General features: G+C 45.2%; 1 protein-coding gene across 1 annotated transcript in view; it reads left to right on the top strand.

The window, feature by feature from the left end:
• Positions 1 to 310: 310 nt before the first annotated feature.
• The window catches only part of LOC121545958 (beta-citrylglutamate synthase B-like), a 33,679-nt gene continuing 16,231 nt past the window's right edge, over positions 311 to 17,758 (top strand). The window contains exons 1-2 of the mRNA XM_041856907.2: positions 311 to 1,301; positions 11,100 to 11,330. Coding sequence (XP_041712841.1) covers positions 1,139 to 1,301; positions 11,100 to 11,330 — 394 coding nt within the window. The 5' untranslated portion in view covers positions 311 to 1,138. The remainder of the gene's footprint in view (positions 1,302 to 11,099; positions 11,331 to 17,758) is intronic.

Below are 17,758 nucleotides of genomic sequence, written 5' to 3'. Positions count from 1 at the left end.
AATCCAGTTTGAGCATCCGATTGTTGAAGCTATGTTATAATTTCTGCCATTTATTTCAGCATCACAACATGGAGACAGAGGCGTTGGTATTCACCAAACCTCCCAGCAGCACCCGGTCTGAACCGGTTTGGGTGATGCGCGAACTCGTGTTACTCCCCCCTCTTGACATGCAGTGTTCCAGCATCCGCGCGCCCTCGTTGGTCACACCCCTATGTTAATTCACGCATTCTCATCGGCTCACATGCCTTGCGAGCCTCCACAGCATCAGTCTCCTGATTGGACAATAACACCGGGTGCATTCGTTGTTGTCCGGCGCCCCGGGGTTCATTTTAGAACCAAAGGAAATTGTCTAAAATACACGAACTCCGCCTATTTAGTGTCCTGAGCGTGCTAAAACGAATGCACCTATTAATGCGCCCGTTGGTTTACAAACTGCGATTGGTCGATATGATGGCATAAACTCGATTATCATTCCCCATCTATTTTCCGGGAACGCGGAAAAAGTCGTTGTAAACGAGGCGCGTGCTTGAAGAAAAACGCAAAACTGGAAACAAACGTGCACATTTTCAGCACCCGATCCTCGTGGATAGCTGTAAAGATCCATTGCCAACAGCTAATCAATCAGACCAAACAAGCGTGGGGATACGAGCAGCAGCAGCCTTTTCTTCGATAACCATACAGCTACCACAAATGTGTTATTCAGCCAAGCGGCTATCGCGTTCACTGGATAGTAGGCCTAGCTGTTGAGTTGCTACAAGTATTGTTTATAGAAGATAATAAACGCTGATATAGATGAGAAACGCCGTTATAAACATTTTAGTAGAGTTACACAGCTTGTGGTGCTTGTGATTCAGCGGGATGTTGGATCGGATGGGACCAGGAATAACGGCCTGCAAATGAAGGGAAGCAAGTAGAAATCGAGTAATTCATCGACTCCATTTAAACGAACAGCCGTAATCGTGGTGTTAGCTTTTTTTTTTAGTCACATTGCTTGTTCGTGTAGCTGCACTCGATTGTGTGAGCATCTTTATTATTCCTGTCACTCTCTGACCAGGATCCTGCGCTCTCGCTCGCCCTCCGCCACAACTGTGTATTAGCTACTATTTTTAAAATCGACACGACACAGTTCGATATAAACATGTGTTCTCGAGTTTGGTTTGTGACCGACCGGCGTATCCACCAGGAGTATCCGCAAGTTCAGATCCTTCGGGCTCTGAAACAGCGATGCTCCGAGGAGGATGTTGAATTCCGCTCTCTTCTCATGGACCAAATCGTGCTGACCATCAGCGAGGGACAATTAGGCAAGTATCACTAGATTTGTAAGACAATGTCATATTTGTGTTAAATCGTGTATTCTTGTCTATTGTGGGGTGTATTTCAGTGTAACGTTAGTATATCCACGAGCCAGCCTTGCAGTAGCAGGTATTGTTCGGCACGAGCTGCTGGCTAGCTAGCTAACAGTGTGACTGTGACCGCCTTACCCAGTTTCCAGACAGCATCGAGTAGTAACTCACACAGATACTCCATGAATGATGCCAAGGCAAAAAAAATAGCTACATCGAATATCTACTTGATCAAATAGGAAATATGCGTAGGTGTAAACACTGCGATAATATTGGCTATATATGAAGCCATACTCAACTCCACGATACCACATCAGGAGGTGAGATGTACAGTACTTTGCTAGCTACATAGCTATGTACAGTAGTCGTAGAATAATTGGCTAGCTAACGTTATGCTAGATAGCTGTTGTGAATATCGCATCGCAATACGAAGAGGGTGGCTAGCTAGCTTTGTAGGCTATGGCTATACAGGCTATTATTCATGGGCCAGTACAGCTATGCTAACTAACCTGAATTGAACGGAAGCATTTAAACTGTTAAGTTAGCAGAGGACGTAGTGCACTTTATAGTGATTTGTAATTAGCTAAGTGACGTTTGTAGTGGGGTTAGCTAGCTGGATTGTTTCATTCTTAACTGCCTTCTCTTTTGTCATGCACTTGAGTCAACTCTAATGCAACAATTGCTTATAATTAGTAGAAATTGGGTTTGTCACGAGGCACTTGCATGCAGGGACAACAGGCACAGAGGTATCAGAACACAGACTTGAGCACTGATGGCTGGTGGAACAAGTAAAACAATAGTTACAAGTTTATCACTTTAACTGATAATAAAAAACTTTTGGGCATCATTAATATAAGCAGTTTAGCATACACAAACTCATTTATGCTTTCATTCTTTCAATGTATTTTAGGTGAACAATGTGGAAAGGTAAATGGGTGGTGGCTTTTTGGACAAGGATATTAGAATCCTTGTCCAAAAAACGAGCCTTAATTGTCATTAATATCCTGGGTTGCTTGATTCAATGAGCTTTGTTTAATTTGTCGCTATGAAGGTTCATACTGGAAGAACATGAAGACCCTTGGAATTTGGTAGTGAGACATAATAATATAATAATATGCCATTTAGCAGACGCTTTTATCCAAAGCGACTTACAGTCATGTGTGCATACATTTTTACGTATGGGTGGTCCCAGGGATCGAACCCACTACCCAGGCGTTACAAGTGCCATGCTCTACCAATTGAGCTACAGAGGACCACAAGACATGAGCTTGGGAAGGGGGGAAGGGGGGGGGGCATTTAGCTCATTGAAGTGGCAGGCTGTTTTATAGCACATCTTACATGTTGGCACTAACTGGAGGGAGGGAGGGGGCAAGCTGGTACAGATCAGGAGGTGGGGAGGGGGAGCTATCTCTTTGAAATGTGGCATTGAGATTGGGAACGGCTTCCGAATCCAGAAGCCTTTTCTTCACCTGGGATGGAGCACGTCCAATCTGTTAACTGGTGTACACTCTCCTAATCTTCCACGTACGCTACATGTCGAATGTGCTACTCTACATCCGTTTACAAGAGATAGGCTAACGATGTACACCACCTACATCACTTATCTTACAAAAATGTTGTTAAAGTCAAAGCCACTCCGTTTATCATTGGCCCATGCACTTCAACAATGGCCTAGTTGGTAGATATTCTTCAATGCTGGATAATCCATGAGAAACCCAGGAGGAAGGGAGGGTAGGACTATTGGCAGAGATAGGTAGGTAAATAGACAGCTGTCTAGGTTAGCCAGAGCCACAACTGGAGCAGGGCTGTGTCCTGTGGGGCCTGCCCTCTAATCCCAGCTGGCCCCAGATCTACATATATGGCTTTAGTCGTTAGTGTTGACGTCACAGATTAACAGCCAGTGGAGAGTTTGGCCATACTGGCAGCTTTAGATCACACTAAGGCCTTTTTTTTAACACAACATGATGGGGCAACTCATAGGGATATTCAACCAATCCATTCCATCCTGGCGAAACCCAAGGTTCAGGTGGATCATTATGAGATGATTATAAAACTAAATAAAAGGGTCATACATGCTCATGGCATGACAGGTCTTACAATGCATTATAACTGCATCATAATGCACTAGGCCTATACCTGCAGTGCTAGCTAATAAGCAGGATGAAATGACAGCAGGCTTAAAATGGTGTAGTTTATATCGACCCTGTACTGTTTAAATAGCTTTAGTAGCAATAGACTCACTCCAAAAATAGGCCAGTGGTTAGAGCATTAGGCGAGTAACCCAAAGGTCACTAGTTCGAATCCCCGAGCCGTCAAGGCGAAAAATCTGTTGATCACATTTTATTTGTCACATGCTTCTTAGACAACAGGTGTAGACTAACAGTGAAATGCTTACTTACGGGTCCATCTCCAACAATGCAGAGTTAAAGATAAGGTAAAAAATTGAAATAGTGACACAAGGAATAAATGCACATTGAATAACAAGTAAAAATGAGTAAAAATAACATGGCTATATATAGGGAGTAGAAAATAACATGGCTATATCCAGGGAGTACCAGTACCGAGTCGATGTGCAGGGGTACAAGGTAATTGAGGTAGCTATGTTCTGTACATAAACAGTGCATTCAGAAAGTATTCAGACCCCTTCTCCTTTTCCATTGAGCTCAGGTGCATCCTGTTTCCATTAAGCATCCTTGAGATGTTTCTACAACTTGATTGGAGTCCACCTGTGGTAAATTCAATTGATTGGACATGATTTGGAAAGGCACACACCTGTCTATATAAGGTCCCATAGTTGACAGTGCATGTCAGAGCAAATACCAAGCCATGAGGTCGAAGGAATTGTCCGTAGAGCTCCGAGACAGGATTGTGTCGAGGCACTGAGCTGGGGAAGTGTGCCAAAAAATGTCTGTAGCATTGAAGGTCCCCATGAACACCGTGGCCTCCATCATTCTTAAATGGAAGAAGTTTGGAACCACCAAGACTCTTCATAGAGCTGGCCGCCCGGCCAAACTGAGCAATCGGGGGGAAAAGGGCCTTGGTCAGGGAGGTGACCAAGAACCCAATGGTCACTCTGACAGAGCTCTAGAGTTCCTCTGTAGAGATGGGAGAACCTTCCAGAAGGACAACCATCTCTGCAGTACTCCACCAATCAGGCCTTTATGGTAGAGTGGCCAGACAGAAGCCACTCCTCAGTAAAAGGCACATGACAGCCCGCTTGGAGTTTGCCAAAAGGCACCTAAAGGACTCTCAGACCATGAGAAACAAGATTCTCTGGTCTGATGAAACAAAGATTGAACTCTTTGGCCTGAATGCCAAGCGTCACGTTTGGAGGAAACCTGGCACCATCCCTACGGTGAAGCATGGTGGTGGCAGCATCATGCTGTGGGGATGATTTTCAGCTGAAGGGACTGGGAGACTAGTCGGGATCGAGGGAAAGATGAACGGAGCAAAGTACAGAGTGATCATTGATGAAAACCTGCTCCAGAGTGCTCAGGCCCTCAGACTGGGGTGAAGGTTCTCCTTTCAACCGGACAACAACCCTAAGCACACAACCAAGACAACGCAGGAGTGGCTTCGGGACAAGTCTCTGAATGTCCTTGAGTGGCCCAGCCAGAGCCCGGACTTGACTTGACCGAGCATGAGAGGATCTGCAGAGAAGAATGGGAGAAACTCCCCAAATACAGGTGTGCCAAGCTTGTAGCGTCATACCCAAGAAAACTTGAGGCTGTAATCGCTGCCAAAGGTGCTTCAACAAAGTACTGAGTAAAGGGTCTGCATACTTATGTAAATGTGATATTTACGGTTTATTTTTTAATTTTATATAAATGTGCAAACATTTCTAAAAACCTGTTTTCACTTTGTCATTATGGGGTATTGTGTGTAGATTGAGGGAAATAAAATACAAAATCAATTTTAGAATAAGGCTGTAATGTAACAAATGTGGAAAAAGTCAAGGGGCCTGAATTCTTTCCGAATGCACTGTAGGTAGGGGTAAAGTGACTAGGCAACAGGATAGATAATAGACGGTACCAGCAACGTATGTGTGTGACGTCAATATGCATGTGTGTGCATGCTATATGTGTGTGGGCATATGTAGTGTGTGTGGTGGGGTGTCAGTGTAAGTAAGTATGTGTGAGTGTGGGGGAAGAGTCCAGTGTGTGCATAGAGTCAGTGCAAGAGAGTTTGGTGCAAAAAAGGGTCAATGCAGGTAGTCCGGGTAGCCATTTGATTAGTTATTTAGCAGTCTTGTTTAGAAGTCTTATTGCTTGGGGGTAGAAGCTGTTCAGGGTTCTGTTGGTTCCAGACTTGCCGTGCAGTAGCAGAGAGAACAGGCTGTGGCTTGTGTGGCTGCCAACATTTATTTTTTCTGGGGCCTTCCTCTGATAACCGTTGATAACAGCAGACTCTGGCCGTGACCCCACTGTCCGAGGGTGTCTCGGGGAGTTGGAATATGCAATAAACACATTTCCAAATAGGACAGTTATTTGGAAATGTGACAAATAAAAGCACCCACCAAATTATTATTATTATTAAGTACACTGCCAAACCCAATGATCATCTAAAGGAATCTCACATCCCATGATTCAGAAATATAGAGTTGTGCACGAGGAAGACAGGTTATGAATCGATTCCCAGATTCTTTGGCCTTCCTTGTGGAGGCCACACAAACCCACTTTTCAATGCTAGATGACAAATATAACACGTCCATAATATAATAGAAGGCAACAGGACACAGGATCTCTCGAGCTATGGCCAACTGAACACATTGTGATTTTCCACCGCCAGTCATATGATGTGAGACAAGATGCATCATTAATAGACCAAGGGCTGAATTCCCTATCTTTCCTTAATCCTAATCTTGGCATCGGAACACTGAGGAAAGACTCCCCATTGACAAACCACGCTGAACTATAACAGCTTTCTCATGTGAGCATATGAACACTTCTGCTTTTGACAAGGCTGTTTTAGCTCAATTGTTTTAGCTTAAACTAAAATAATTTGGCTACATTTAAGGAATAGGAATAGCCTATTTCCCAGGACATTGTCAGCTGTAAGATGTTGTATTCAATGAAGGAAACACCAATTCGCCTGAAGAATAGGTTTAGCTGGTTTTTAGAAGGGAACAGAGAAGTCGGTGTAGCATTTCACCTCTTTTTATTAGCCTAAGGCTATGGATAATTCACTTGTCTCCCAATATAATGTCAGCATTAGGCTGTATTTAGCTTAGATAATGATCCCCATTTTATGTATTTGGAAAAGAGAAATGCTTAGATTATAGGTTGATATGATTTGTGTTTAATCCTTCCTTTTATAAGCAGATATAGAAATAAATAAGCTACTCTCATGCTATCTTTTTGTTTACAACACTTTTAGCCTATTTAATAAAGTGTTGAAGGGTACACTACTTATGTCATATGCTAGATGACATGGCAGGTCACGGAGAGATTATATCAGTTTTTATGAGTTTGTATTTTTTTATCTTGTGATGTAATAACGCCCTGGCGGTCAAAGACTGATAATTCCTCTCCCACTGTAGCGAGCTGTGTCACGACAACTCATTTGCGTGCTCTCAAGTGATGGGAACAAGTGCTTTTGCATATTATGACTCTGTATTTGGCAAAGCAGTTTACATAGTTCTAGATAGATATGACAGAGGCCGCAGGGCATTAATGGTCATTATACCAAGGGAAAACACTCACTACCTGAAGGCTGTTGTCCTCTCCAATCAATCAGACAATGCATAGGAGAGATCGTCCCTGTGTGTCACAAAACACATCTTGATGTCACACCCAAATCCTTCCTAAGAACACAAGGCGTTGTTGTCAATTCCAACCAGTTAGGCTTGAAAACCTGCCCCATGAAATGAAATGACACACCCCGTATGCCATCAGCTGATGCATAGGTGTGGTATTGTTTGGGTTACAGCAGGGATGGGCAACTTTGATGGGGGTAGGGGAAACAGAAAAACAACTCATCATGAGGGGCCGCAGAGGCTCGTGGGTCTGCGTACCCACATCCATACCCCCCCACCCCCCTTTGCGAGCAAAACATTTTAGTGTTCATTAGCTCACTTCATCCCAAGAATTGAGCCCCAGCCCCACCTCTTGTGTGCTTTGTATTCTGCAAACTTCCTTTGGTCCAGTGTGATCGTTGCTGACAGGGACAGCACATATAGTAGCAGCCTAATGACAGTGTGGGACTGAGGGCGCTTTCAGCTAAATAGACCTGAAGTACAATAACCTCCTATAGCACATACTGCGATAAAGAACAGCAACTGAGATGATTATTATTGTAAATGAGCGAATCACATATTGTAGTTCTAACAAGACAGACTCTTGCAATGAATAAATCAATAGGTTATTCTCTAAATGATTGAATACAATTGCCTAATAGGCCCAGTCCATACACATTTGAAATGCACCAATGCATGGTCATTTCTCACATAAACATTGCAAAAGTCCACACACCATTCAAGAACAGCTGAAAATCACAGTTTTATGTGTGTGTCTTTGTGTCGGCTACATGTGGCCGTGTTGTCGTTAGACAAGACAGACCAGTGTCCAGCCAGCCAGTCACCCACCCTTTCCCCAGAGGAAGTGGTGCCCGCCTGGGCTGCGTCCAGGGCTGGCAATGCCTGTTGAACGTTGGCATGTCAGCCAAGCCATATTGTGACGTCATGGCGGAATGCACAGAATTCCAGAGCGGGATGGGAGTCCCCCACTCAGCAGTTATGGAGCCAGTCAGCCATGTCAGACACAACGAAAATAATACACAGTTCAACGCCCCGTGAGGACGGAAGGCCCTGCACATGGAAAGATGACTGATAGATTAGAGGGTTGTAAACGTCATTTTGTCACTAGAAATTAGAAACACACAATATGCCCGGATGGTCCTTCTGCCAAAAGGACTGGAGGGTTATACGAACATTTTGTAAACGTTTTTGAAATGATCATGTGGCTGGCTGACAGTACTATGAGCGCACCGGATGCGAACAGATTCATCAGGGTTTTCCATGTGCTCTGTGTTAGTTGCCTTGGAAACCGACACAAGTGATGTGGACACCGAATACTGTCTTGGACAGTATCCTTTGATACTTCATTGTAGCATGGCTCGCTCAACGGCTGCACAATCAAAGCAGTATGAATGGAGGGAGGGGGTGTGTGCATGCAGTGAGTGAATCCCCCGATTTGAATACTGAGAGTGAGAGGAGGGGGGGGGACAGGCAGGGCTATTCCTAAACAAACACTTTCAACTTCTGACTCACACACACTTTTCCCCACCTCCCCTGCAGTTCTTTATGCATACATTTTACATTTGAGTCATTTAGCAGACGCTCTTATCCAGAGCGACTTACAGTTAGTGAGTGCATACATTTTCATACTGGCCCCCCGTGGGAAATGAACCCACAACCCTGGCGTTGCAAGCGCCATGCATATATCTCCATCCTTTTCTATTGTCCTGCTGCATTTATCTCTGACCATCGTTTGAACCAAAAATGGCCCATCTTCCTCTCTGTGACCTCTCAAGCACCAGGAGCCAGTATTTGAGAAGCCTGTCACCTATCCTCAGACACTGTGACCTCTGTCGATCCAGCGTTGACGCTGTCTCTTTGGTGAGTGGACGTCTCAAGATGGCTGAAGAGCAGGTCACGGTGGAGCGAATAGTGCTGCGTCAGTGACGAGCCCCTCTCCTCCCTCCTCTCCTGCCCCCGCTCCTCCTCACGTCCCATCATCACCCCATCTGTCTCTCCTGCTGAGCTGCTGGGCCACAGCCCCTACTGAAAACCTTGCTGCGCAGCATCTCTCCTTTTCATCCCTTCATTGTATGCTGTCCCCTTTTTTGCTTTTCTTTCTATTCCACCATGATGTGCTGTTGCTACCATTTCTGTGCATGTCTCCTTAAAATGGCTGGTAGTAGGCCTAAATGAACTGTTAGTTGCCAGTTCAAATCTCACAGTGAGAATGTAACCTTGAGCACAACGTTCAAACACGCAAACTATGTCAATAAGAATACACATATGTATGTATGGAATCTATAGATAGGCTATACATAGCTATCTCTTGTATACTTTCAAAAGATGTGGTATAAGATCAATCAGAGAATAGGTGCTGGTGGGGCCTCTTGCATGCATGATTGTAGAAAGCTCTTATGTGTATTTAGGTTCAGTCAATCTCCCAGGCTGAAGACTGGCTACATGAGTTACAAAACAGATTCTCAAGGTTGGTTCTGCATATCTGGTTGAAATTGGATGTTCTGGTGCCGCTCAGGGAGTTTAAGGTATTGATTATAGACCTGGTAGCTGAGAGATGTAGATGTTATCTACGATTGTATTTGAGATTTTTGTGTATTTTAACTGTAAAATGCAGGGCTCCCTTGTAAAATAGACCTTGGTCTCAATGGGACTCCCTGTTGAAATAAAGGTAAAATAAATGACTTATACCTTCCTATATTGGGAGAAAGCACTGAACTGTAAGCTGTATTAAGTATACTGCTGGGGATCTGTGCTCCTCTGAGGGTGATGAATCTTGGCCTTGAGGCCAGAGAAGTTGGGCATGTGGATGTGAGCAGGGTGTGATGTGAGTGAGCGACACGGGCTGGACCCAGTCCAAATGAAGCACTAACACCACTAGGCTACCCTGCCTGGACCCACACCTATGCTACACAAGGCCAGCTCAGAGCTCACACATCCAGACAAGCTCGATAATGACTGGAGCTGCATAGTGCGTACACAAACACAGCAGTATCCACTCACAACTCGTCTAGGCCTGCGTGTTGGTGCAGTGGGAAAGATTTCTGGGTTTGTTTGTGGGATGCTATTGTGACATGGGAGGGACTGGTGGCCTGAGCGTTCTAAACGGCCTCTACTTCTAGGTTGTCTGGTTGTTGTGTGATACAGGGCACTGTAGCTACAAGAGTTGCTCAGAAAAATGTTGATATCAATGAAATGTGTTGTTTCTTTTGACATGAGTGAAAGTGTAGCCTGCATTTCGGTATCGGGAGAAAACTGTGTTTATATGATTAATCAATAATTGCCAATGATGTCTATGAAACTACTGTACAACTTCAATTAATAGCCTGGGTGTTTATTTACATAAATAATTTAACACAACAGGCTTCTATTTGAGCCCGGCATCTATTTCTTTAATGCACACAGCTTTTACTAATTTGCATAGTTAATTGTTTACTTCCAGCATTCACTTCCAGCATTTTAATCAATTTCTTCATTTCCTGCACTAATGTGTTATCATTTACACGCTGTCACGTTTCTTTTGTATTAGTATGCCTCTATTAAAAAAATAACACACTTTTCCTTGACAATAATTATTCTCCTCTTTGACTGTGCATTTTTGGTAGTATTTACTTTCACCACTAGAGGGCGATCGGCTGATTTCTAGGGTTCTGTACTCCCGAAGTTGTTGGCTGTTTTTGTGCTTGCAAGTTAGCTAGCCGTTCTCAGCTGTTAGCAGCCAATGGCTAGCAGTTTCTTACTGGCGATTAAAAAAAACATTTTTTAAAGTCATTACTGAATTATTTAATGTAACAAATCAACCATTATTAAACCTCGTTTATTTGAAACAGGCGTTTATTTGCTGAAATGTGTGCCGTTGCCCGGCTATTAAAAGGGACAGGCGGCTATTTGAGACTATAAATCTTTACGGTATGTGAAATGTAACATTGGGAATATTTCACACTAAAAAACTCTGTTTTGTCTCTCTTGCTCTCCCTTCTCGCTCTCCCTCATTCCCTCCCCAGGTCTGCGGGTCGAGCAGGAGGTGGTGACGTCCTACCCTCAGGTGGCGGTGGTGCGAGTCCCCACCCCCTGGGTGCAGTCGGACAGCGACATTACGGTGCTGCGCCACCTGGAGAAGATGGGCTGCCGGCTGGTCAACCGGCCCCAGGCCATCCTCAACTGCGTCAACAAGTTCTGGACCTTCCAGGAGCTGGCCGGCCATGGGGTCCCACTCCCTGACACCTTCTCCTACGGTGAGCTTCTAAGCTTGGTCATATTATTCCTGATCCCTGAGCTTAGAAAATCCAGTGTAATGAGGGCAGTGATAATGAATTCGGTGTATCCTTGTATTGGAGATATGCCATGCAGAGGATGATTCACCAAAGCATGCTTTTGAATGCGCTTCAGTTGGTCTGAGAGTGTCCTGACATAAAGTTCTACAACCAGGATTAACTTAAAAAGTCACCCGAGAGACCGGAGTCTGGTCGAGTGGGTAAAGCATGAAACACACAGAGAATCTCACTGCTGATAGACTGCCGAAAAGTAGTTATCACAGTGGGAGGCCGTTCCTTCTCTTGCTCGAACAAAAGCGGTACCTGCTGCGGGCCGATTAACCTACCGAATCGCAATGCTAGTCAGTGGCCAACAACTTGACTTTGAGACAATCAGAGAGCACGAACCCGCATGTGGGGTAGCCAACAAAATAAAAGGAGAAAAGAGGGCATGTTCTCCGTACATCCATGGTGAGCCAGTCACACTACTGCAATGTAGGCTATGGTATGGTAGCTAGCTAAGTGCACAGACGCAATGCACACAACACTAAATACTTCCTCCAAGCTAGCTAACCACTGTATTGACATTATAATTAAATCACATGAAACAGCTGCCTATGTTAGCTGCCGAGTTAGTGCTGTGTCCTTAGCTAGCTAGCTAGCTAGCTAGCCATATATGTGTGAAGTAGGGGGGCTGAGGGTGCTATAGCACCCCCTGATAAATCATAATAAATGAAAAATAAGTAACATTTGTTTCAGGAAAATATTGTAAAAAATATATAAAGTTGTGTACTGGGCCTTTTATTTGGGCCTTAAATGTCTCAGCACCCCCACCCCTAAACATCTTCACACAGCCATGGAGATAGCTAACTATGTTGTGCTAGCTAGTGAATATGCTAACGTTAGGTAGCTAGCTAAACATTTGGCTATGGGCTGGCATTATGGGGTTATGGAGAGTTAATTCAATTGTTTCTTCGTCATTTTGCTAGGTAGTTATCTAGCTGTGGCCATTTGGCTATTATCAACAAGGGCGTTCTACAAAATAGCAACATTATCGCATTAGCTTGGAATCTAGACCATAAGCAATACGCACGGATATGCATTGCCAAACAACGCTACTGCCACCTTCTGGTTTGGAGTATTTTAACAAGGCTGAGTGGCTGACGACTTCCAAGGTATTTGCTTTGTGAACACAAAAGAGATGTGTGTCTGAGCTTTAACACTCTCAGCTCCAGAACCATGTACGTCCCCTTGCGACGGGGATCCTGGTTCGATTCCTGCATGAGCTCTACACATTTCTGCTCCTTCTGTCTCCCTGCTTCTGCTCTTATCCTTTCATTAAAATAATAAAAACAAGTGTTGTCATTTTTGTTTATTTCTTTTACGGAATTACCATAGTTGATCTTAAGAATGCGTCAAAACAGAAAGAGCATTTCTCCCATCCAATCCCGTCCTCTGTCGTCATCCCTTTCTCAAACACTCTAATCTTTGTTTTTCACATTTGTCACATTTTGCCCGGAATCTCTGACTTCTCTACGTTGGACAAAACAGGATGTGGAAGAATACAGGCAGGCAACAGGGCCTGTACGCCTTAAGCCAAAACCACACTCGCTGTGTTTTTGTTTTGTTGTAAGACTAAACCAAAGCTGATAGCCAAGGTGTATTTTGATATATTTATTGCCACTGCAAAAATACAGTGGCGTGTGTTTTGGCGAGGGCAGCAGGGAGAATCTAGCACTCCTCTGACTACAGAGGCAGACCAGGCGGTGCAGGGAGGCTGCAATGCTTATGTAACGTGCCCCTCCACCATCATGACTTTGACAATAAAAGATTCCTCCCCCTGCCCCTCCCCTTCTCTGGCTCTCCCCCGCCGTAGCAGCCGGTGACGTGGTAGAGCCAGGCCTGACATTTGCTGCTGCTCTCGCTCTCTCTTTTCTCTCTCTTCTCTCTCTCTCTCTCGCTCGCTCTGTCTCACAGCAGAGTGTGGACGTGTGCTTTTTGGAAAAGGCATGTGCAGGGCAGCTCACATCTGGTCTTCTGTCAAAACGCCAGACCACAGACCGAGAGCACCAAAAAATTGTAGAGTGTGTTCAATATTCCACATTAGTTCAGGCCCAGACAGAGCAAAACTAAGCAGATCTCGCTCTCCAGATTACGTTTAAATGTCAGCACTGTTCCTACTGGTCAATTGAATTAGAAGTATTTCCAGATATAGTCACATGAAAAGTCAGAGACGGCAAAACAACCAAGTATTAAAGGGATACTTCGGTATTTTGGGAAATGTCCTACTTACCGAGAGTAAGACGAACTCATGGATACCATTTTTATGTCTCTGCGTGTAGTTTGAAGGAAGTTAAAGGTATCGTTATCTTAGCACAATTTCTGGAAGTCTATGGAAATCTACTAGCCAGCTCCTCTTAAAAGCAGGGAAATTAGCACTTTGAACTCTACGTATTCTTTACAAGGATATATGAAATTATAATATTTTGATTATAGTTGTTTGAAAAACATTTTCTTTTTGGAACTATTTTCACCGAACTACGCATTTCATTAATCTGCTGTGATGGTGGGCGCAAGGATAGGCTGTGTGCGAGCTGGCCAGCTGAAATCGGGACAGCGGTAGTTTTGAACGAGTTTGCTAGCTAGATATCAAGTAAGCAAAGTGTGAGATGAGTTCATCAATTATAAACCCCACAGACGAAGAAGAATACATCAACAGACTGCCATTGCTCGTCCAAAACAATATTATTACCTCGCAGCCATGACTGAAGATTGTTGACACTGCTGGAAGTATTTTCAAGTGATTAGCTAGCTTACGTTAGCAAGACAGCTAGCTAACACATGTAACTAAGTGTGGTGAGACTTGTGTTACATCAACGGACTACCATCACTTGTCCAATATCGAATATGGTTTGTGGGTGTGCTGTAGAATCTTTCAAACTTCCAATGAATAATCCGGACTGATTGAAACTATGGCTAGTTGCCATGAATATAGACAACAACACTCTGACCAAGGACCTCAGAAAGGTAGTAGCTAGTTTGCTCTGAATTTTTTTTACCGGGGGACTATTATGAGAGGATGGAACTGACGAGCCATAAGATGAGACGTTTCCTGAGGGATACAGTGGTCCCATCAGTGGGCATTCTACGCATGCCAGAACAAAGTAGAATGGGGTAAGTGTGACGATGATCTAACAGTATCTGATTGATTGAATAGTAGCTAGCTGTTCTCATGATAAAATGTGATAGGCCTGTCAATTTTCTCATTGATAAGCTGTCCATGTCATCCATTACATCTGTGTGAATGCCCTCCTCTCAAAGCCAAAGTATAGCCGAGTACAACAAAACAACTAGGAATGCACAAAACTATGTGATGTCCTTTTTTCATTATTCAAAATTGTGTGGTGCCATTATTTCTGTCTTTATTCAACTTGATTTAAGTACTTTCCAACTAATTATACAATTTCCACATGCTTTAGAAACAAATACATTTGGCTTGACTTTATAGTGTTAGCTATGTAATAGATGACAGCATGCCACAAAAACAGAACATCTATTATGGCTTTCTTCAAGTGTGTTCTCCTTTGTTTATGAATACCAACATTTCCTGTTCCCTTTTCCTTTATTTTTCACTCAGGTTGAGATAGAAGATGTACCTGCTGTGGACAGTCCACAAGGAACGGACTCTGCTGGAGAAACACCACATTCAGAACCAGAGTAGAGGACAAGCCTCAATAGTTGCTGGTACAGTGAGGGGAAAAAAGTATTTGATCCCCTGCTGATGTTGTACGTTTGCCCACTGACAAAGAAATGATCAGTCTATAATTTTAATGGTAGGTTTATTTGAACAGTGAGAGACAGAATAACAACAACAAAATCCAGAAAAACGCATGTCAAAAATGTTATAAATTGATTTGCATTTTAATGAGGGAAATAAGTATTTGACCCCCTCTCAATCAGAAAGATTTCTGGCTCCCAGGTGTCTTTTTATACAGTGTGATGTCACGAGAGGCTACACAGCTTTCAGCGGGATTGCTCAAGTAGTGCAAGGAGACCAGGTTCAACCAAAACAAGGATTTTATTAAAGGTCTTGGGAAACTAACGAAAGTATAACACAATTCTGTTCTCTGGTGGCTCTTTAAGGGTTAACAGTTCAGGGATGTCTCTTCCACATCCAAAATCATAACTCTCCCTCGCTCAAATAACTTTTCCCCAGTCTTACTGTATTCCACGTTGCAGCTAGTGGCCAACCCAGCAAAACGTCCTTCCAAATGTCCCACACGTATTTCCACAGGTGCATATATCCAAAGGTGAGTATTTCCCAAAGGTAAGTATCTCCAAATCCTTATATTCCTCATGGAAGTGGACGTGCAGCACTCTTGTCCTCCAGCGAGCCCAGCTTGGAGACTGTGTCTCTTCCCTTCCCCCAAACCTTCAGCCCATCAGCTCCTCATTTGTTTCAGCTGCGTGGGAAGATTGGCCATAGAGGGGTGGAGATCCCGACCATACCAGCAGATGGAGCCATAGCTGTCTGGGTTTGCAGCCATCTCAGGGGGATGTAACGTCCCTCCAGGACACAGCCTCTCGTGACATCACACATCCCCCTCCTCGGGACCGACGTCCTCGTCGGGGTAAAGGCAGCGAAGAAGGCATCACGCCGGGAGAGGGCGTCCGCATTGCCGTGGTGCTTGCCAGCCTGCTCTCTCTTCAACTCCTCCACCTCTAGGACCAGGGACTCAGCCTCCTGTTGTCTCTCCTTGAGTTTCTTACTGAACGCATCAGCCTTGGTTTTAGCAGAGTTTAGCTTCTGTTGAGCAGCTTTCAGTTCCTTCTCTCTCTCTGCCTCCGCATTCTTCATCTTGTTCTCCAACACCTTGTACTTCTCCTCTGCCTTCTTCTGGACCTCCTTACTACTGCGCAGGGTCTCCTCACACTCCTCGATGGTCCTGCGCAGCCTCTCCAGCTCCTCCTGTTGCTTAGGGAAGGAGCTCTGTTGGAGTTTAGCCTGGAGGATATCTAACTCTTCTGTCTTCATGTCTAACTGTTGCTTTAACAAACGATACCTCTCAGCGGTCCCCTTCAGACCAGACAGTTCTTTGTCCAGATTCTGTAGCTCCGTCTCTGTGTCGGTCTGGGCACCTGCCATCCCTATCAGAGCCCGGGCGGGAGTGAGTAACTCGGAGGGGTTGCACCGGAGCCTTCCCAGGATGAGTCTTGCCTCTCCGTTTCCGAGGTACTCGGGTTATCCTCTCCTGAGACTCTCTCCAGAGTGGGTAAAAGGCTGGGCAGTCTCGTCCAATTAGGACAGGGACGGGGAGGGAATCAACCACCCCCGCCGTCGTGTGTATGGTTCCCCGTGTGCTGGTCATTGTAAGTTCAGTAATGGGGTATTCTCTGGTGTCCCCATGGACACAGGAAACTGGGAGGACTTTCCCCGGGGGTCAGACACGTTGGGCCCACCAAATCCTTACGCACCAGGGTGGCCCGGCTACCAGAATCCAGTAAGGCCTCCACATCATGGTGATTCACAGTTACCGGGCAGGTGGGGGGTCGATCTGGGCCGCCATCTACGACTCCCAAGAGCGAGGCAAAACGGTGTGTGGGTGCTGAGCTGGAGGACTCCGCAGTGGGCATAGATTCATCGGCTGGTTTCCCACACTGCCAGGAGATATGTCCCATCTCCCCACACCGGTAACACTGTCGAGTTTCCCCCTCCTGGTGTACTCTTCTTGGACCCGCCTGGTTTCTGGCTCCCCCTGGAGCCGGGATAAGTCCTGACGTGGCTGGGTTCGAGACCTTGGGGTCCTTTGGACGGGTTCTTCCCATTTGTGGTGGGGCCGCACTCCTGGGGTCTTTTCGGGAAGCATTCAGCATCTCCGCTGTGGCCTGGTACTTTTCCACAGCTTCCACGGTCAGATCAGCCGTGGTCAAGGCCTGTTGACTGATGAACCGTTTTTGCCTCATAAGGCAGGGCGCGTGAGGTAACGATCCACCACAACGGCCTCCACCACCGCCGCTGCTGTATTCCTCTGCGGATCCAGCCATTTCCTTGCGATTCGGACAAGTTCATGCATCTGCGCCCGAGGAGGTTGGTCTGGTTGGAAGGTCCAGCTGTGAAAGCGCTGGGCCATACCAAACTTTGTGAGTCCATATCTGCTGAGGATCTCAGACTTCAGGGCATCATAGTCAGTAACCTGGTCAGGGCCCAGGTCCCGGACAGCATTCAGCGCTTCCCCGGTTAGAAAGGGGGCTAACAGACCAACCCACTGTTGCTTGGGCCAGGCTTCCCCTAGTGGCCGTGGCCTCAAATGCATGCAGGTATGCCTCAATGTCATCGGTAGCTCCCATCTTAGATATAAAGTCACTTGCCTTTATTGGGCGGGTATTTTGGACCACCCTCTGTCTCTGCA

This window comes from Coregonus clupeaformis, chromosome 30, assembly GCF_020615455.1.
Source record: "Coregonus clupeaformis isolate EN_2021a chromosome 30, ASM2061545v1, whole genome shotgun sequence".
Taxonomy (NCBI): domain Eukaryota; kingdom Metazoa; phylum Chordata; class Actinopteri; order Salmoniformes; family Salmonidae; genus Coregonus; species Coregonus clupeaformis.
The sequence above is the reverse complement of the archived record's forward strand: the minus strand, read 5'-3'. Positions and strand labels throughout refer to the sequence as shown.